The 18,910-nt window shown below is 36.7% G+C and overlaps 6 protein-coding genes, 1 non-coding gene and 1 pseudogene across 12 annotated transcripts; 3 read left to right on the top strand and 5 right to left on the bottom strand.

Annotated features, from left to right (window-relative positions):
• Positions 1 to 19: 19 nt before the first annotated feature.
• Positions 20 to 1,776, bottom strand: AT3G48115. 2 transcript variants are annotated; one of them, NR_143951.1, is made up of 2 exons: positions 1,692 to 1,776; positions 34 to 414 (listed from the first exon to the last, which is right to left on the bottom strand). It is a non-coding gene; the product is annotated as an other RNA (non-coding RNA). The 2 variants fall into 2 exon arrangements; NR_143950.1 differs by lacking the exon at positions 1,692 to 1,776 and having other exon boundaries at positions 20 to 888.
• On the top strand, positions 907 to 3,589 carry AT3G48120 (serine/arginine-rich splicing factor; the record flags this gene model as incomplete). Of its 2 annotated transcripts, NM_114681.4 has the most annotated exons (6): positions 907 to 1,550; positions 1,926 to 1,977; positions 2,693 to 2,779; positions 2,900 to 2,964; positions 3,068 to 3,235; positions 3,350 to 3,589. In NM_114681.4, the coding sequence occupies 6 exons, from the start codon at positions 987 to 989 to the stop codon at positions 3,398 to 3,400; spliced, it is 987 nt and encodes a 328-aa protein (NP_190395.3). The 2 variants fall into 2 exon arrangements, with proteins under 2 accessions (NP_190395.3, NP_001325668.1); NM_001339351.1 differs by lacking the exons at positions 3,068 to 3,235; positions 3,350 to 3,589 and having other exon boundaries at positions 987 to 1,550; positions 2,900 to 2,973.
• Positions 3,590 to 3,726: 137 nt separating this feature from the next.
• RSU1 lies at positions 3,727 to 4,425 on the bottom strand (annotated as a pseudogene). Its single transcript has 2 exons — positions 4,344 to 4,425; positions 3,727 to 3,987 (listed from the first exon to the last, which is right to left on the bottom strand).
• Positions 4,306 to 4,437, bottom strand: AT3G48131 (uncharacterized protein; the record flags this gene model as incomplete). Its single annotated transcript, NM_001125318.1, has 1 exon — positions 4,306 to 4,437. The coding sequence occupies one exon, from the start codon at positions 4,435 to 4,437 to the stop codon at positions 4,306 to 4,308; it is 132 nt and encodes a 43-aa protein (NP_001118790.1).
• Positions 4,438 to 7,131: 2,694 nt separating this feature from the next.
• On the top strand, positions 7,132 to 8,451 carry AT3G48140 (B12D protein). The gene is made up of 3 exons (NM_114683.5): positions 7,132 to 7,347; positions 7,505 to 7,593; positions 7,999 to 8,451. Exons 1-3 carry the CDS (start codon positions 7,321 to 7,323, stop codon positions 8,147 to 8,149), a joined length of 267 nt encoding a protein of 88 aa, NP_190397.1. The 5' UTR covers positions 7,132 to 7,320; the 3' UTR covers positions 8,150 to 8,451.
• On the bottom strand, positions 8,357 to 11,532 carry APC8 (anaphase-promoting complex subunit 8). Of its 2 annotated transcripts, NM_114684.5 has the most exons (4): positions 11,330 to 11,532; positions 10,554 to 10,866; positions 8,856 to 10,106; positions 8,357 to 8,739 (listed from the first exon to the last, which is right to left on the bottom strand). In NM_114684.5, exons 1-4 carry the CDS (start codon positions 11,413 to 11,415, stop codon positions 8,650 to 8,652), a joined length of 1,740 nt encoding a protein of 579 aa, NP_190398.1. In that variant the 5' UTR covers positions 11,416 to 11,532; the 3' UTR covers positions 8,357 to 8,649. The 2 variants fall into 2 exon arrangements, with proteins under 2 accessions (NP_190398.1, NP_001326941.1); NM_001339352.1 differs by lacking the exon at positions 11,330 to 11,532 and having other exon boundaries at positions 8,503 to 8,739; positions 10,554 to 10,919.
• Positions 11,533 to 12,180: 648 nt separating this feature from the next.
• On the top strand, positions 12,181 to 15,010 carry DEL1 (DP-E2F-like 1). Of its 2 annotated transcripts, NM_114685.4 has the most exons (11): positions 12,181 to 12,624; positions 12,702 to 12,769; positions 12,859 to 12,911; positions 12,996 to 13,073; positions 13,184 to 13,237; positions 13,329 to 13,440; positions 13,603 to 13,670; positions 13,762 to 13,837; positions 13,945 to 14,006; positions 14,104 to 14,509; positions 14,596 to 15,010. In NM_114685.4, the coding sequence occupies exons 1-11, from the start codon at positions 12,491 to 12,493 to the stop codon at positions 14,694 to 14,696; spliced, it is 1,212 nt and encodes a 403-aa protein (NP_190399.2). In that variant the 5' UTR covers positions 12,181 to 12,490; the 3' UTR covers positions 14,697 to 15,010. The 2 variants fall into 2 exon arrangements, with proteins under 2 accessions (NP_190399.2, NP_851012.1); NM_180681.1 differs by lacking the exon at positions 14,596 to 15,010 and having other exon boundaries at positions 14,104 to 14,572.
• ALDH10A9 (aldehyde dehydrogenase 10A9) lies at positions 14,704 to 18,876 on the bottom strand. Its single transcript, NM_114686.4, has 15 exons — positions 18,660 to 18,876; positions 18,162 to 18,304; positions 17,988 to 18,068; positions 17,760 to 17,908; positions 17,483 to 17,575; positions 17,272 to 17,395; positions 17,093 to 17,158; positions 16,908 to 16,974; positions 16,739 to 16,815; positions 16,182 to 16,295; positions 15,973 to 16,050; positions 15,734 to 15,885; positions 15,586 to 15,646; positions 15,380 to 15,486; positions 14,704 to 15,230 (listed from the first exon to the last, which is right to left on the bottom strand). The coding sequence occupies exons 1-15, from the start codon at positions 18,766 to 18,768 to the stop codon at positions 15,140 to 15,142; spliced, it is 1,512 nt and encodes a 503-aa protein (NP_190400.1). The 5' UTR covers positions 18,769 to 18,876; the 3' UTR covers positions 14,704 to 15,139.
• Positions 18,877 to 18,910: the final 34 nt, after the last annotated feature.

Raw genomic sequence — 18,910 nt, forward strand, 5'->3', positions numbered from 1 at the left:
CTGATTGAGATGTGTTCTATTTCAAAATTCTTTTTTTTTTTCTCACAAGTGATAGAATTTATTAAGCTTTCACAATATCATACATAGGCTTTAACAAAAGCCCAAACAGCAGGTTTACAGAAATAGCCAACAAAGACCAAATAGATAACCGACTTCTGTAGAAGAATTTCAATCTAAACTCCATCCATGGAAACGTGTCGACAACCGGTTAAACCACGTCCCACGCCTGATGAGTAATCACAAGTTTTTCCGGCAACAACCTCCACCGTTGAGCGCCGATTCCGGTAAGAAATCCTCGCCGATAAGGAATCGAACGAAGACTCTTATGTTTTGCACCGAATTGAAAGCATCGAAGCTCCAATTAAAGTAACAGCTTAAGGGACCATGATAAGCGACACAAGAAAATCTTCTTTCCTTCAACAAAAGAGTGAAATCTCTTTGAAATCATTCTGTAAATCCAGAGTACAAAAGAAAAGGATCCGAAATTTATCTTGAAGAGATAAGAAACTAATTCGGATCGGAGTAAAACTCAAAGGACAGAGACAAAGAAGAACCACCGTGGATATGGCAGATCAACATCCCTAATCGTAGATCCGATGAGATTATTAGCAAATTAAAAACATAATTGAAAAATTAAAGCAAAAACAGAATCCGGCCATGGCCGCTAGGTTAGCCGGTCGATGCCGGGCAAAAGCTAGCCACCGCTACTTAGGAAGCCAGTCGGTGCTAGACGAAAGCCGGCCATCACCGTTGAGAAAAACGGAAGACGCCGGACATGTAGCCGGATAACCACCGGACGGCGAGAAGAAGAGCGTATTCTCTCTCTAAAATATTCAGAGAGCGAGAAGAGAGAGAAACACTGACGAAAATATAGATTTTATGGGCTAACAAAATTCAAATGAAAACATTGGATTATAAGATGGTTAACAAAAATGGTTGAGAAAAAACCATCGAGAGAACCAAAGGGAGAGAAACGGAGCTAAGTTATGGAGGAAGAAAAAGCGGCAGCTTACTACGACGAGCTCACGCGTAAAGGAGAAGGAGCTGCTCGCTTCAAGCAAGGTCTCGGCTTCTCCACCGGAGCCAACGCTGTTCCGGAGAGAGGATCGGCGATCGCATCGTCGTCTTCGTTTCTCAACCAATTCGTCAAGGCTTCTAACCATACTAAATCCACTGATAACAAGGATTCCGAGATCCGGTCCATCAGAGATAAATTGAAGAAGAAACCTGAAGATCCTAGGGTGCCGGAGAGGAGCTATAGAGAGTCGAGTGAACGGCGTCGTTATCGGAGTAGAGAGAGGGATGAGAGAGATAAAAGCCATAGAAGGAGAAGCAGGAGTTCAGAGAGACGTAGTAGTTATGTGGATAGAGAGAGACGGAGAAGCAGGAGCAGGAGTGCAGAGAGGCGTAATAGGTACGGGGATAGAGAGAGCCGGAGGAGGAGTAACCGAAGCAGAAGTTTGTCGCCGAGGAGAGAGCGGAGGAGCAGAGAAGATGTTAAGGAGAAGAAGCCTGATTACTCGCGGTTAATCAAAGGCTACGATGAGATGGTAATACTCATTTCTCTCATCATTCTTCAGCCTGTATGGTTATCATACTTCGAGGAACTTTTGTTTACCAGAATCAGCATCGTAATGTTATAATCCCTCTAGAGTTAGGACTTAGGAGTGTAATAAGAACTTAGCAATTACCTTTACATATTGCAACATAGGAATTGCCTTCATGTGCCCACATTCAATAGATGTTTTGAGATTATAAACCCTTGATCTCTAATTTGGTTTACCATTCTTGTGGAGCTCCTTCTTTGTTTATGGATGATAGTCATAGATTCTGTAATTTTGTTGCTGGTGTTTTGTGTGTGTCTGTGTGTGATTGTCATTTCCGTGGTATTATAAGGTTGGTTTTTGTGTTGCTTTCTTGAACAGTCAGCTGCTGAAAAAGTGAAAGCCAAGATGAAGCTTCAGCTTGATGAAACGGGTATGTTAGTCGGTCCCATTTGAGAGATTACATTGATTCTGTTGTCCACGCTTCAGAGCAGCTAAGATCTCATTCTTTCGACAACTTCTTTTGAGTGGGATCCATCTTTGGAATGTTAGAACGGTGGGGCTGTGTTTTGGCACTTAATGTCTTGGCCTTGAATTGATGATGCTGATAAGGCTTTCTTATTAGTTTAGTAGTTTTGTAGTGATTCGTAGCCTTAAGCCAGTTAGTTGAGGTGCTAATGTTAAAATGGAGGTACGGAGAATGTTAGGTTTTTGGTTGGGCATTGGGTCAGCAGGTAGCTGAGAATTCTCCCATCAATCAAAGTCTTTATGGTGTAGTTCTGTGGAGGGCTGTGTTTTGGCTCTTTATCTCGTGGCATTCAGGATACAATGCACGTTACTGTTGGGAGAAGACTTTTCCTAACTTTTCCTTATCAGCAAAGCAAAATCTATTGACCTCATAGATTTTCATAGCAGCTCTGTATATAAGGAGGATTGAGACAAACCCTTTCATGGAGATATCAAATCTGTAAATGTGTTTATGGTAGATGAAGAAAAAAGTCCTGGTGTCTGAGAAAGAATAAAAAAACAAGAAAGATCAACTCTGTCCTTAAAAATGAGATCCCTTGGGTTGTATACCTTGTGAAAACATTGATATCAATCTCATGTTTAGTTCTTCTCTTGAAATTAATGATCTGCTTGGTTTGCAGCTGAGAAAGATACCAGTAAGGGTGCAGGATGGGAAAGATTTGAATTCGACAAAGAGGCCCCAGTTGATGATGAGGAACTAGAAGAAGGTCAGTTTCCCGTGAATCTCTACCTTTACTCCATGATTTCGATGAACGGACAGAGCTAAAGCCGGAAATCATTCTCAGTTACTCTGTACTCTTGATGCTAAAAACTTCATATGATTGCAGGTGCTGATGATGATGCTGCCTTGGTCAAGCGCATGGGACAAAGTTATAGGTTTTCCGCCATCGAGGTTTACTGAGTCATTAGCTTACATTGTCAACCTCTAATCAAGTCACAGTTTTTATTATATCAGAGCTTCAGACAGTTTATATGGTTTAATAAAAACTTGTAAGGCAAAAAGGGAAGAGCAGTTGAAAGCCGCCCACGATGAGGCCATGTTTGGAGTACCCACAGGCCAAACTCCTACCGAGAACACCGGCGATGATGTTACAGAGATAACTAATGTAAAGGACGATGAAGGAGAAAGCAACAGTGGCGCGATAAGTCTTCTAAGTGAAAAGGTAAAAATTTGTGAGCTCTCTTCATTTCTTTTGCTCTCAAACCAATCGAGATTCTTAGAGCTCCATTTTAGGGTATGTACGTAAGCTTGTTAATCCCCATACTTTGTGTTTTAGGTGCTTGCAAAACAGCAAGGATCTTGGCGTGACAGAGCTCGCAAGTCATGAAATTCATACATATGTATTGGAACTATGGAACTCGTGGTGGTTAATCTAGTATATAGTTGACAAAGTTTTGATCGTATGTTCCTTGTAGAAATTTTGATGAAGTGTTTGAAAGTGTTTGCGATCCATATAGATTGCCCATCGATGGAAGATATAATTGGATCATGTTTTTTATCCAGATATTAGTTTATTAGTACCTAAAATTTTCTTCGAGGAAGTAAGATATATATATGTGATTACGATCTTATTTCCAAAAATCCAAGTATTTTCCATAAAAACAGATCAAAGGTAGAAGCAAAATCCAAGATTTCAAGGTTAAATAACGAGTCGGATACATAAGATCAAATCCCAAACCATGTTAAAGATAAAAGTCACTCCTACATAAAGAAGAATTGAAACGACGCTCACTTCTTCTCTTCGTTCTCAGCCTCTGAAGCCCTCTTCGCTCTAGCACCTGCATGTCTCTTCATTGTGCGTGCTACACGAAGAGTGTTATACGCCTCAAAGGATTTCATTTCAGCGGTGAGCTTTACGAGCTCCATTGTTGGAGTCTCACGAACAATAGGCATGTAGTGCTTCATCTTTTTCACCTTTGGAAAGAGAAATCATATGAGGCAACAAATATCTCAATGCTCAAGCTAACATCCAACAAGCAAACTAAATAAATAATAATAACTAGTATCATCATCAGATCAAACGAGGCAACAGCTTAATGCTCTAGCTAACGACCAATTTGATGTAGAGTTTACTTCTACAAAAACCTTTGTTAGTCTCTAAAGCAGAACAAACAAGGAATCAACCAACTCAGAAAAACTCGGAATGAACAAAACTACGAACTTAGAGAATTCCTATCCAAGAGCTAGCAGAACACAAAAGAATGAACTAATACATGCCTTTATCGATACGTCTTAACAAAAAACTGAACCTAATAATATAACATACTTACTCAAGATAGGCAACAAGAAGTAGAGCAAATCGATCTTCACAACGAACTTCAAGATCTCAGGAGCTAGCAGAAAAGAGAAAACACATGATCGCATTAAATATAAAACAATTTATGATACGAGATAGCTGCAATTGAAAAAGGGATTGTGACACGTTTAGGCACTTTTAAAGAATTTTATTCCTTTTGAGGCACTTGTGAGGGATAAGGCACTTTTCCAACTTTTTCATTAAACTTTTGACCAATTTGCCCCTGAAAATTAAGAAATTATTATTTAAAAAAAAGTTTCATCTCTCCACATTCCTTTTTTTTTTCTTTCTTCTTCCTCGCTTCTTCTTTTCACTCGCTCTCTCTCTTCTCATTATTACTTTTTTCTTTCCTTGCAAAATCAACCATTTGAGAGTTTGTCAAAATCGTGTAGCTTCTATATTTTTCTCTACGGAGAAACCTTTCTAGATTTATGTGACGATTGCTTGTTCGATTGAAGTTCTGAAGTTTTGGAGCGTTAGCGCATGTAACGAATGGCGGAAGCTCAGGTTTTGCAACCAGTAACATCTAGAGGTGAAAAATAAGAAGATTTGTTCCCTCAATTTTACAACCAATCGATCAAGGTATTGCTTTCGCCCCGACGATTCCTCAATTTTGTGAACATAATTTTAAGTTTTGCTAGATTATGTTGTACTTGTTTCATATTAGCAAAATTGTGTTTGTGAAGACGAAGATATATGTTGCAGATCGAAATTCCCTCTTCCCTTACTCTCCTCTATTTCAGATCAGTTGCAAGAAGACGACGAGATAGACGGTGATGATTGGGCCTCTTTATAGCCCAATATTAAAAACTGTCCCATTCTAATAAAGCCTTTTCGTGAAAGATGATGTTGGATTCGATTCAATGGGCATTTATATGTTCTCGGCCCGTTCTTATCATATCTTATTCCTCCTGTAAAACTATTTTCAAAATTTACTATTCGGATTAAAGTATATCACAATTCCATTATTCGAATAAGGACTATCAAATTTTATCTATTTTTTATATTTTTATATGTAAATTTTGAAGAATTATTTTATATTTATATATAGAGTAAGCCATAGAAGTTTTGTAGGACTAATCATGGGCCGTGACCAAAACAAACCTTCTTATAGGCCTATAAATATACTGGACTTTATCTGAAACTAAATTTAAACCCAAAATAAAACGATTTGATGTGAATAATTTTAAAGCTCAATAAAGAAAAGATTTGGAATCAAAAGATCATAAGCACGCACATACTAATTGCTATCCTACTATATTATTTTAGGAAGTACATTTTAAATGTAACCTTAATTTTTATAATTAATTACATAATAATATCATTAGAAAAATTTAATCAAAAACAAAATCCTTTAATGATGTCATTAAGGTTACCAAAATTATTTAACTACAATATTCATTTCTTAATTATAGGGCTTATTGGATCTAAAGACGGGTCATCAAAGATTTCCTAAACTGAAGCAAAATATACCGAATATTCAAATATCTATCTGTTACCAAATTATATACAAATAAGTTCGTAAAATAATTTAATATTTTATATACAAAATCAATTAAATCTTAATCACATAAAAATTAGCACAAAAAATAAAGTATTCAACAATTAAAAATTTATCAATTCTCTGTGATATATGAGTTTTTATACTATATTCGAATAAAGTGTAATATATATTTTCAATTTGTATTCTTTAACTAATTTAAGCTAACTAATATATTTGTTAATCTTATACCTATCAAAATCAACTATCGTTTCTTATCTCTATAGTATTTTTGCAAGACTTTTTTGGTGGATTTGGGTAAAAGTGCATTCGGGTCATATGGTGCATTCCCATATTAAATAAATATGGTGCACTCCTATGTTATTAGCTAAAATGTTTAGATTAGAAATCAAAGTCATATCATAAATAAAATTAATATTAATAAAATAAATGGCTTTTTGGCAAGACGGATTTGGAGGAATGGGTTTTTGGATCAACATTAAGAAAAAGTAAAATATAATTAATCCACCGTTTCAATACGGGTTAAATCTTTAATTTATTATTTTTTAAGACTACTAATATTAAACATATCAAATCATCCTAATTTAGAAAAGATTATATAAAACCAAAAATGTTATGTGGTATGTATAATGTTACTATATATAAAATTAAACTATAAAATATATATTAGAGAATGATACAATTTACAAAACTTTTATATATAATAAATAATTCTTAAATTTTAAAAATTACTACTTTAAAAAAAATTCACGGAACGGGTAAAGAAATTATAGAATAGGTTTTATTTTTGGAATTGAGTTATATGGTGGATGTATTTGAATCAATATTTATAAAATTCTAAAATATTATTAATATGATGTTTTAATAAGGATTAAAACTTCAGTTTTTTAACAATTGTCGCATAGATTCGTGGTATAGCGTTACTTAATAACAATTATAAACTGAAAAATTTAAATATTTTATAAAAATAAAATTTACAAGTTTTAATATATATTAACTTTAAAATATAAATCGTCCCGCGGTATACCGCGGATTAAAATCTAGTTTGCTATAAAAAAAGTAACGTAAAAATTGTTGCCAATTAGATATTACCAATAAAGAAATTTAAAATATATGGGTTGAAAAAAGAGAAGAAGATAAGAATCGTATCTTATTACAACTTGCCAATTTGCTATCGTTTCGTAACAGCTAAACAGTTCAAATAAAACGGTGTCTCGAAACACTAAATAGACAGATGTCAATACCTCATTGGATTTAAGCATAACGCCTCGCTGCCAATTAGAATTCAGCATTCCAATTTCATTTTATTTTCTCACAAAATTCTCCAAAAAACCTAAAAGTCAAATAAATATAAAGTGAGGTCTTTTCTACGTCTCTTCAACATTCTCAGAGAAGCCGTCTTCTTCCTCCTTCAATCTCTCTCGTTCGTATCATCTGCTCTGCGATTTCAATGGCGAGCCGTTGGTTGAGACCTGAGGTACTACTTCATTTTGATCTTTGATTTTCCCTAAATCGAAATCCATCGGTTGATTCTCTGTTGACTACGTCTTATTTCTAAATCCTTAGATCTAGATTCGATTCTTGTAAGAATTAGCCTCGTGAATCAATATGATAACGTGTTTCATTGTTTTTAGGTGTATCCTTTGTTCGCTGCTACCGGAGTTGCCGTTGGGATCTGTGCGTTTTCCTTGATCAGAAACATCACCGGAAACCCTGAAGTCAGGTCTGTTGATCCTCCTCTGATTTTGATTTTTGCTACTTCAGACCCTTTTACACAATTGATCTTATGGAATCAGGTTTTTAGATCATCATCTTTATTTTTTGAAATGGAACAAAACAACTTAAATAGCTAGAACAGAGATGTTTTTGATTCTAAAGTTTCTTGCATTAGGGTTTGTTTTTTGATTCAGTGTATTTTAAAGGGTTTAGATTTTGGATGCAATGTGTTCTCTAAGGGTTTAAACATGAATAGATTACTGCCTAACAAACATTCTTGACTTTATCTATTTTTAGAGTTCTAAACAGAGATGTTTGGACTCTTGAAGTTTCTTGCCACTGAAATTAGGGTTTGTTTTTGGATTCAGAGTGTGGTTTCTAATGGGTTTTGTTTGTTGAATCCTTTCTTCAGATGCACCAAGGAGAACAGGGCTGCTGGAATTTTGGATAACCATGCAGAGGGAGAGAAGTATAAGGAAAATTTCCTGAGGAAGTTTGTTCGCAACAAGAAACCTGAAATCATGCCTGGACTCAACAAGTTCTTCACTGATCCTACATACTGAAACCATCTTTGCACACCGCTTTGTCGTATTGTTTCTGGAATTGAATCTCTTTGTGATATAAAACCGCATTTGTCAATTTCACATTGTTGATGTATCCTCCAGCTGAAGACACTTGTTAATGCTGGGCTTATGTTGTCACTTTTAAGCAGAAAATTGTATGACTTGCTTATGGCAGCATACTCTTTTAATGACCATCTCATCTGAGAGTAATAAGCACTTGATATCTTCAAATTGTCATGATTTCTTACATTGTGGTGGACAAGCACTAATTTTGAGCCAACTAAGAGTGAAAAACATTGTTCCATGAGAAAGATCAAATCCTGATGTGGCCTGAATCCATATAAAAATGCAACTTTGTAAACGGGCATCGAAATTTCTGATCAAAGTAAATCACAGGAGCATCATCTTGATGAAATATATAACTTGGTACAAAGGTTTATAGTGTACATGATGTGAGACATTCTCTCTCAAAGAGCTTTTGAGTATTCGGAACAGTACAGCTAAATAGGAAAATGCTCGAGATCCATTGAAGGAAAACCGGTTTGCGCCATTCTGATCCCTCTGAGTAAGCTCTTTGCCTTTTCTTTTTCCTGAAAAGATGAATGCAATCTCGTCACACTATCTCACTAAGTGTAATAAGTGTATCAGGATACTCAGATCCTTATAAACTAGTTAACAATGGAGAAAATTGGAGCAGAAAACTTACAGGTCCACTATAATCGAGAAGACGGGTGCAATACACTTCTGCTTCTTCGAATTTCTTGTGATTTTTAAAATGTGTGGCAAGAAAAACCAAAGCCTCAAACATGTTCGGTCCTTCTAATCCTTCAGCATCCATTCTCTCTAAATCCTTCTCGAAGTAATATGCAGCTTCTTCATTACGTCCAAGCTTCTGGTGAAGCTTTGCCAGCTGATTAAGTGCTATTCCTTCCGTGTCAGTACAGTTCACAGCTCTTTTGTAACACTTGATGGCCTCTTCAAGCATGTAAAGCTGTTCGGTTTGATAACATTTAGCCATGGCTATCCACAACCGAGAATCATTTGGAAGAAAGAATATGGATTTGCGAAAATAGTGAAGTGCATAGAAAGGCATCCCCATCATCTCATATGCTTGTCCTAACCCATACCAAGCTCGATAATCAGTAGGGTTTATATCAACAGCTCGTCGATATGCATCAATGGCAGCAGGCGTGTTCTTCATCTCAACATATTCATGGCCCATAAGAGTCCACGCAGATAAATACTTCTTGTTCAGTTTCAAAGCTCTCCGGAAATACATAACTGCTTTCTCATGCTGGCCTTTTAAACTGTAGTAGTTGCCAATGATGCAGCAAGACTCAGGTCTGTACTTATCAGTCAAAAACACCTTATGTGCAAGGTAACTCAGCGCAGCACATGCTTCTTTTGCATACAGAACATTAGAATACAAATCCATATCTTCTACCCGATATGGATCGTTTCTCAGAAGTTCTTCAAACATGATTTCAACCTGGTCGAATTCCCTAAGACTATACTGAGCTTTTGCAGTTTGAGCTTGGATGTAATTGCTAAAACTGAAAATACCTTGCAAATACTCGTACTTCGCCAAAGACTCGGTGTGCATTCTGAGTTCTTGATAAGCATTGCCAAGAAAAAACTCTTTCATCCAGTGATTGTTTAAGTTAAGGCTATTCAAGATTTCGATCGAAGTACACAGAGACTGCAGCTCTGACCAGGCACTCCAGTTCCAAGGATAACTGTTGACAGACTCCACAAGGCTGGCACGTGCAAGACTTTCATTTCCCTTTTCTTTAAGAACCACACCATACAAGTATAATCCAAAAGAGTCAATTGCTCCTGTCCTCCTCAGAGCTGATAAATCCCTCTCCAAAGATACCAGTTCACGGTTTATGGCATCACTCTTACCCAAAGGGCCTTCAAGTTCTATCATTTCTTCCTCTTTCCGTTTTTCTCCAGCCTTCATTGAAACGATAACAAAGTTAATGACATATTATAGAGAACTATCTCTTTTGGTGTAAATAAGCGGGAGTAAAAAACAAGCTCTCAGTAAGTAATTGCCATAAACGTTTACAGAATAGTCTTTAAACAGGACGAACAATTCCAATTAAGTTTCACTCATTTATTTACTTTTGTATATCAGTTGCATACCCTCATATCTCTTGTATCATAGAACATAACTGTGACTGGACATCAACAAAATTGTGAATCAGAGGCTCAGTCCTATAAGTTTGTAATAACGTCCATATATTGCATTTATTTGAAGGCAGCCTACTGGCCGAGGCTAAAAGAACACTCAAAAGCATTTTGGAGCCAACTTTTAAAAAGTTCATTCCATCACCCTATTCTGATAAGATATAAAAGCTCTAGCTAAATAGAAAATAGGAGATAGAGAAACAGAACATACCAGATAAAGCGCATAGTAACGCAAGAACAGTGATTTCTTGCTCACTTGGTCACGAAGCATATGGGAGGCCCGTCTATACTCTCGACAATCAAAATAGGACTTTGCTAAAAGGTAAATGTCACCATCAATCGCTTCATCTTCTTCCGGGAGAGGAGTAGCTGCTTGAGAGAAGCCAACGGAAGGTAACGGTGTTGAAATAGATTCATTGGTGCTGAACCTTCTCCGGATGCTAGAGCTTCCTCGCTGAAACCTCGTATTCGCAGGTGTAAAATTAGACGGGTCTTGCTCTATCCCCACAAGCTGCTCTCCTGCCCTGCAATGATGAAAGCAAAGGAGATATCAAATATGGAACTGACTAATAGTTCACCACCATTGAACTACAATACGAGTACTAAAAACTGAAACTTTAACTCATAATTCACAAATTAGTGTCGAGCTCAAACATATCGAAAGATTGAACCGGAGATCAGAAGTTCCCATCGAAAGAACACATTTTTTCAATTAGTGTCGAGCTCAAACATATCATAACACAAAACCCACATGTCGAATCATCTGAATTGGAATGTATCCAACACCAAATTCGCAACAAAAGTGAATTCGAATCAACGAATCTGCTTAACCAAATTTGTTTACAATTAGCCCAGGATACAAAAAAATTAGTAAAACCCATAAAGGATAGTGAAAAAATCGATTTTTAATCGAACCAGAGCAGTAGCGAGCTAGAGATTGCAACAATGGGAGAGGTTGAATAAGATTAGGGTTTTGAGAAAACGAACCACTTTGCGGCGGAGTATAAACAGCGGTCGCTAAGCTGTCGAATAGCCGCACGTATTTCGTTTCGGCAACACTCTTTAGAGACCATAGCAGAAGCAGAAACTGAGAGTTTAACTTTAAGTATTCAAAAAAGAATCGAAGAATCTCTTCTTCGTCGTGGAGAGAGATTTCAGAAACATTTGCTCCCTCCATCTTAATTATTTTGAAATTTACAGAGAGATCGTGTGTATTGGGCCCATTGATTAACTTTTGGGTTTCAAAATAGGCCCATGAAACTAACATACACACACACACAAAAACTCTTTACACAACTAATTTTAATATCATATCAATTTTGTCACTTTGTATTAATTTCTGTTAGGTATCAATGAATTATTGAAAAAGTGTAAAAATAAAATAAGAATGCAATTTTTTTTTTTTTGTTTTGTCAACAACTTTAAATTAATTGGTTTAGCTCAAATGAGTAAGACCAAAGGTATGCAAAACTATTATAGAAAAAAAAATCTTAGTTGGACAAAATAACCTTTTGTTTTGGTCAATAGAAATTTTTAATGGTAAGACTATAATTTAGTCAAAGATAGACCCTGATTTTGCTTATGCAAGTAGTTAAACACTATCATGAATCTACCATTTTAAGGGCATTACTCTTTACAAGATTACAAATCAAAAGATTTAATCTTTCCAAAACCAAACAAACCATACCAAACCAAAAACAAATTCAGACCAAATCACTTTTAAATCCTACAAAACCAAAATCCCCTTACAACTTTACTTTTTGAGTTCAAGTAAAAAGATAGATATCCAAAATAGATCTTGTTACTATAATATTGATTGAAAATGTATTATTTTGGTTAATGTAATCTAATTTTGGAAAAGAAAAATGAAAAAGTTGAACAGAATCCTGAAAATATTGTAAGAAATTTTCTAAACCGAAAAAACAAAAAGACAAAAACCAAAAAATTGCGATCTGAACCGAGCACAAAACCGTAAAGGTTTCAGCTTTACCAAAATTTAGAGGAGTGTGTAAATGTTACGGAGAAGGAGGAGCCAAAAAATTCAAATTGGCGCTCAAGTATCTTGGGAAATTCCCCCTCTCTCTTTTTAGGAAATCCCTCCAAAATACAATATCAAATTCTCAATCGCAGACATCGTTTGCGTCAACCATGTCAGATCTATCGCCAGAAAGATTCAAACTTGCCGTTACTTCTCCTTCTTCCATACCGGAATCTTCTTCGGCTTTACAATTACACCATTCCTATAGTCGCAAACAGAAATCTCTCGGACTTCTTTGTACCAAGTTAGTGCCTTTTTACTAAACCCATTTTATTTATTTGTTGTTGAATTTGTTCTGATTAGTGTTCTTCGTAAACTCAGTTTCTTAGCTTTGTATAATCGAGAAGGGATTGAAATGGTTGGGCTTGATGATGCTGCCTCGAAATTAGGTATTGCCCACTTTGTGTTTGTGATTTTTATTTTCATTTCTGATTTTACATCTTAATTTGTTGATTGGGGTTTTTGGGGTTTATTTCAGGAGTGGAGAGACGAAGAATCTATGATATTGTTAATGTTCTGGAGAGTGTTGGGGTGAGACTTGTTTCTCCACTACTTTGTTTTTTTTCAGAATCCAGAAGTGTTATGTTTGCTTAATTCGAGTTTTGTCTAATTTAGGTTTTAACAAGAAGAGCAAAGAATCAGTATACGTGGAAAGGGTTTTCCGCAATTCCAGGAGCATTGAAGGAGCTACAAGTGAGTCTTTTCATTTGTTTTGTATTCGGATTCAATCCCATTCAATCCCAATTGTGAAGAAATGTAGCGATTTGATTTGCATATTCTCATAGGAAGTGTTCTTGATGTAGGAAGAGGGGGTTAAGGACACTTTTCATCGTTTCTATGTCAATGAGAATGTTAAAGTAAGTCATTTGGATTTGGTTTCTTTTGATATACTTGTGTCTTTAGTTTGTTGTCTTCATACTTCTAATGCTTAAAGTTTCATACTTTCAGGGATCTGATGATGAGGATGATGATGAAGAGTCTTCTCAGCCTCACTCTAGTAGCCAGACTGATAGTTCAAAACCTGGTTCTCTTCCCCAATCTTCAGATCCCTCCAAAATAGGTACTGTTTCATTTTGTGCGTGTAGTACTTATTGTGTTCGGGTTTAGTGCCATTGCAAAGTAGTTAAGTGATTTACCCTCTTGGTAACTCTATATGTGGGATATGAATTATGAGATGCAATGTAGATATCCTAACATTTTGTTGGTTGGTTATGTATGACAGATAACCGACGAGAGAAATCTTTAGGATTGCTTACTCAGAACTTTATCAAACTCTTTATTTGCTCTGAAGTAAGTGAGAAGTTCAAAGATTCGTTTTTTGAACTAAAGAGTTATTCACTAAGTTACTAAAGATTTGTTTTTTATGTGTTCAACTGTTTAGGCTATTAGGATCATCTCCCTTGATGACGCTGCAAAATTACTGCTTGGTGATGCCCACAATACATCAATAATGCGAAGTAATTATCTTCGTCTTGTGACCTGAAAAGTCTTTTCTTTTATGTTAACATCCTCGGTTGAGACAAATCGATCTGTGTTTGTTGACACATTGATTACTTTTATGCAGCTAAAGTGAGGCGGCTTTATGATATAGCAAATGTCTTGTCGTCAATGAATCTCATAGAGAAGGTAAGTCAAAGTTATCAATAGCTACAACAGTTGTGAACCATCTATGATTTCAAGCTGTGATTTAAGTCTTACTAGTTTCTGTATTCTCTGGTGGCAGACTCACACCTTAGATTCTAGGAAACCAGCTTTCAAGTGGTTAGGGTACAATGGTGAGCCTACTTTCACACTGAGCAGCGATTTGTTGCAATTGGAGTCAAGAAAAAGAGCTTTCGGAACTGATATTACAAACGTCAATGTTAAGAGAAGCAAATCATCATCTTCGTCCCAAGAAAACGCTACAGAGAGAAGGCTAAAGATGAAAAAGCACTCAACACCAGAGAGTTCTTATAACAAAAGCTTTGATGTTCATGAATCAAGACATGGATCAAGAGGAGGTTACCATTTTGGACCTTTTGCACCAGGCACTGGTACATATCCAACTGCTGGTTTAGAGGATAACTCTAGGAGAGCTTTTGATGTTGAGAATCTGGATTCTGATTACCGTCCCTCTTACCAAAACCAAGGTGCATATATTTTATTCACATCCATTTGATATCAAACTTGTCAAAATATTGCTATGAAATTAACTCTGTTTCTGAACAAATTTCAGTTTTGAAAGACCTCTTTTCCCATTACATGGATGCTTGGAAGACATGGTTCAGCGAAGTCACCCAGGAGAATCCATTACCTAATACATCACAACACCGTTAGATCTTCTTTTTCTTCTTCTTCTTCTTCTTCTTCTTCTTCTTCTTCTTCTTCTCTTACCTGTGAACATCAATCATCATTCGTGTAGAGAGCTTCAAGAGTCATTTCTTTTGATCAATGTGGTTTAGTTTCTCCACACAATTGTAACTGCAAGAATCCGACATTAATTCACAGATCGCATACCCTCTTTGCTTTCTGAAGTTTACTGTAGGCTGTAACTTTTGTATGTTACATATAAGAGCATTCATCTTTCGCCAGTTTTTTGCTACTTTTGTATGGCATGTTGTTTTGAGAAAAACAAAAAGAAATATCATCTCATCTTATTTTTCATTTTTTTCAAGAATTTAAAGTAGCAATACCATTTCTCTTACAGAAGGGTCTCTTGCTTTATTGGTATATTCTCATGAGTACATGTTTTAAGGAAATATCAGGAACTAGTGTTTGTCTCAGAGCTTGGAAGGAGGTTTGTACCATCCCCATGGTTCATCAGAGATATACTGAGTCACCTGCTTCACACTCAAGTAGTTCTCAAGTCCCCTGCGACGAAGAAAATATGTTTCAATTCAAATTTTGTTGGTAATCTATTACGGTTTAAGTTACTATGGACACAATTCCATCTAGTTGGAGAGTGTCTTTTTCTAATGGTTTGATAATCTTAATACTTATAGCTAACGAAAGAGACTAACCATTCTCCCAATTCACGGCCAAATCCACTGCGTTTGGTTCCACCCCATGGAGCTTGGCAGAAGCATGGCTGAGAGCAGTTGACCCACACTATTCCCGCCTGGAAAGCCTGAAACACACAATGATTACGATTCATAAAACTTTAGAGATTAAGTTCAATCATGAGGTTATTGATTGTTATTGTTGATAGTAAAAGTTAGATACACACCTTACTAACACGATCACACCGCTCCAGATCATTTGATAATACTGCGCCTGCTAATCCATATCTGCAAATACAAATAAAGTCAGGCATATGATCTAACACGTCATCAGTGGAGTTCTACTTCAAGATAAGAAGAGAAATCTACACTCACTGAGAGTCATTTGCAAGCTGAATTGCCTCATCCTCGGTGGAGAATGTTTTCACACACAGAGCAGGACCAAAGACTTCCTCTCTCCAGATTTCCATTGAAGTAGTCACATTTGAAACAATCGCAGGTTCAACAAAGTATCCCTTCTTTAAATGCTGCAGAACATAAATAAAATATTGTAAGTGCTACGGGCTCTAGATAGTATTTGGCACATACATAGAAGATTAGTCAATATAATGTACCTCAGGACGAACTCCTCCACAAAGAACAGTTGCACCTTCATTCCTAGCGTTTGAGACAAACTTTAGAACTCTCTCGTACTGCACAGGAGGATAAATATGTAAGACTTGACTAGAAATCTTTCGTCATTAACCCAAATTGATAGATAAGAGGGTTTTGGAGGATTGAGGTGTTTATTCTTGAGAATGTCAATTCTGTTTAGCAATTTAACCTGTCCTTTACTGACAACAGGACCAAGCCTACAGCCTTCTTCAAAAGGATCTGAAATCTTAATGTTCTTGGTCCACTTTACCAGCTTGTCCAAAAACTCGTCAGCAATCCTTTCCTGACATTTCACCAGATTCTTTCATGAAAACAACAGTACACAAGAAGTATAGTAAAGCTTCGCTATCCTACTTTTATCAAGGGTTCCCAAGGTCCTACGACAACTGATACTTATCAATCTATCCGAATTGCTGATGACCAGTCTTACAGATAAACATATACTGAAACTCTGTACCTTTGCATCGGTGGTTTCATGTAAAAGATAAGTTATATATTCTACTTGTTTTATGACTAGAGTAGCCTACATAATTATAACTTAATTTCCAAAGGTAACCTTTAATTTTACAACATATAATTGTGTTAACGGATAACACATAACTTGTTTTATATGTGTTAACGGATAACACATAACTTGTTTTATATGTGTTAACGGATAACACATATCATGAACAGTTCGGTGCAGAATTTAAAATCAGAGGTACTGTAGATTATAGGCTCACTTACATGCACAAGAAGTCGAGATGTGGCACTACAAATCTGCCCATTCGTCCAGAAACAACCAAACATAGTCCATTCCACAGCTGTTTAGAGCAAAATATTAGTCACAAATTAAACCAGCATTTTAGAATACAAATATATAGCATAGTTTTCTTAAGGTTCCAAAAGTACCCACCTTTATCAATATCGACATCATCAAAGACAATGATAGGGCTTTTACCCCCAAGCTCCAAGGAAACTGGCTGTGGAATGAAACATAAAACAAGATTCATGTACAGACCCCGAAAAATCATAGGTCGAATAAACAAGCCAAGATAACTACTAGTTCCAAAGGAGAGTAACAAGGACACTTAGACTTACTTTCACCAATTTGGCAGCGGAAGTCATAATGCTGCTTCCAGTTGTTGTGCTTCCAGTGAATACAATCTGGTAAAGGCTAAAATATCAATACTTCAACTAACCCATAAAAAGGAAATAAGTGCTCTATCTATAAGTGTTTGACTTTCAGGACACTGGTAGTGGTATACAAGTGATCAGACCTTGTCAACATGTGGATGCGATGCCAGTGGAGCACCTGCTTCAGTTCCTAAACCAGTCAGAATATTAAGAACACCAGGTGGTAGACCCACCTCGCGGCAAATATCAGCGAGCTCCAAACATGTCCTGGAATAAAACAGCATCAGATTGGCGAGTTAATGAACTAATAGTTGAAGTGGCTAGCTATGATGTCAACAGAAATCAAAAACTCACAGGGAGGCCAACTCTGAAGGTTTCAGTATAGCCGTGCACCCAGCAGCAAGTGAAGGAGCGACTTTCCAGACAGCCATCAATAACGGATAGTTCCTTGAATGCAAATATAGATTATTAGCTGCCTAATAACATACGGTTTGTCTAAAAAGGAAGATAGAACACTTGAAGACCAATGTGATCTGAATATGTAAAATTTAAATCCGCGAACTTGACAAAGGATAATACACAACGATCTGAGGGATCGGTTAGATTCAAATCTGTCAATGAAATATAGTACCATGGAGTAATCATGCCAACTACGCCAATGGGTTCCTTGAGAATATAACCCTTAAAAGTATCCATCGGAAGAGAAAGAGGAGTCTTCTGCTTTGCATCCAAGCCTTCAGCTAGGTCAGCATAATATTCAAAACATCCAGCAACATCATCCTGCAAAGGTTACAAGCAACCACATGTGACATATGAATCACAAAACTGCCAAATGTTCACAAAAGCAAATTGAGAATACCATGTCCCATGCTGCTTCATCTAGAGGTTTACCGCAATCAATAGCCTCAAGATTAGCTAGTTCAGACTTCCTCTCTATTACCTGGATATTTCCATTATGTTATTGCCAGGCAAAACAGCTAACAGAGAATGAAACATGAGAGGAACATAGATTTGATTAACTCATTGTTGTTACCTTAGCTGCAATAGCGCGCAAGTATTTGGCACGAACAGCACCAGTTGCTCTAGCCCAATCCTTTCCGTTGTTCCTAGTAAATGCTTTCCTAGCAGCTTCCACAGCAAGCTCCACATCTTCAGAAGTTGCAGCTGGAATATAACCTAAAACCACCACCAATCCCAGTTTAAAAAACACTACAAAGAACTCCATCAGCAGGAGAAGAGATCCAATCCAATCATTCAACTACATATCTATCTATTCTCCTCCTATATAATCCCACAGATCTAACGCAAAAACAACTTCCGCTCCCGTTCATAGACAATAATCACAGAAGAAATGACGATCGTCTCAAACAGACAAAAGTTCAAAGCTCTTTCAATTCGCGAACTAAGTATACAGCAAATCGGGAAATGCGTAGTTCCGATAACGATAGATTGAATCGAAACTCGCGAAAATCGAGTGATCAAGTTCAAAAAGTGAGTAACACAAGATATGATTGGAAAAAATAAAAAGTACCGATGATGTCTTCGGTGGCGGGATTGACAACAGGGAGAGTTTTACGGAGAACGGGCTCAGTCCATTGACCGCCGATGAAGAGTTGCCGTCTCGGCACCGTAATCGCCATACTCTCTCTCTCTCTCTGCTACTAGAGGTGGTGAAAAGGAGTAAAATGGGATCGTTGGGACTTTCCGTTTTGGTTCTAAGAATGATATCTGACCCATTTTTCTGATAGCTGCTCATATAAAATAGTTTTTTACCTTTTAAAA

The sequence above is a fragment of the Arabidopsis thaliana genome, chromosome 3, assembly GCF_000001735.4.
Source record: "Arabidopsis thaliana chromosome 3, partial sequence".
Classification (NCBI taxonomy): domain Eukaryota; kingdom Viridiplantae; phylum Streptophyta; class Magnoliopsida; order Brassicales; family Brassicaceae; genus Arabidopsis; species Arabidopsis thaliana.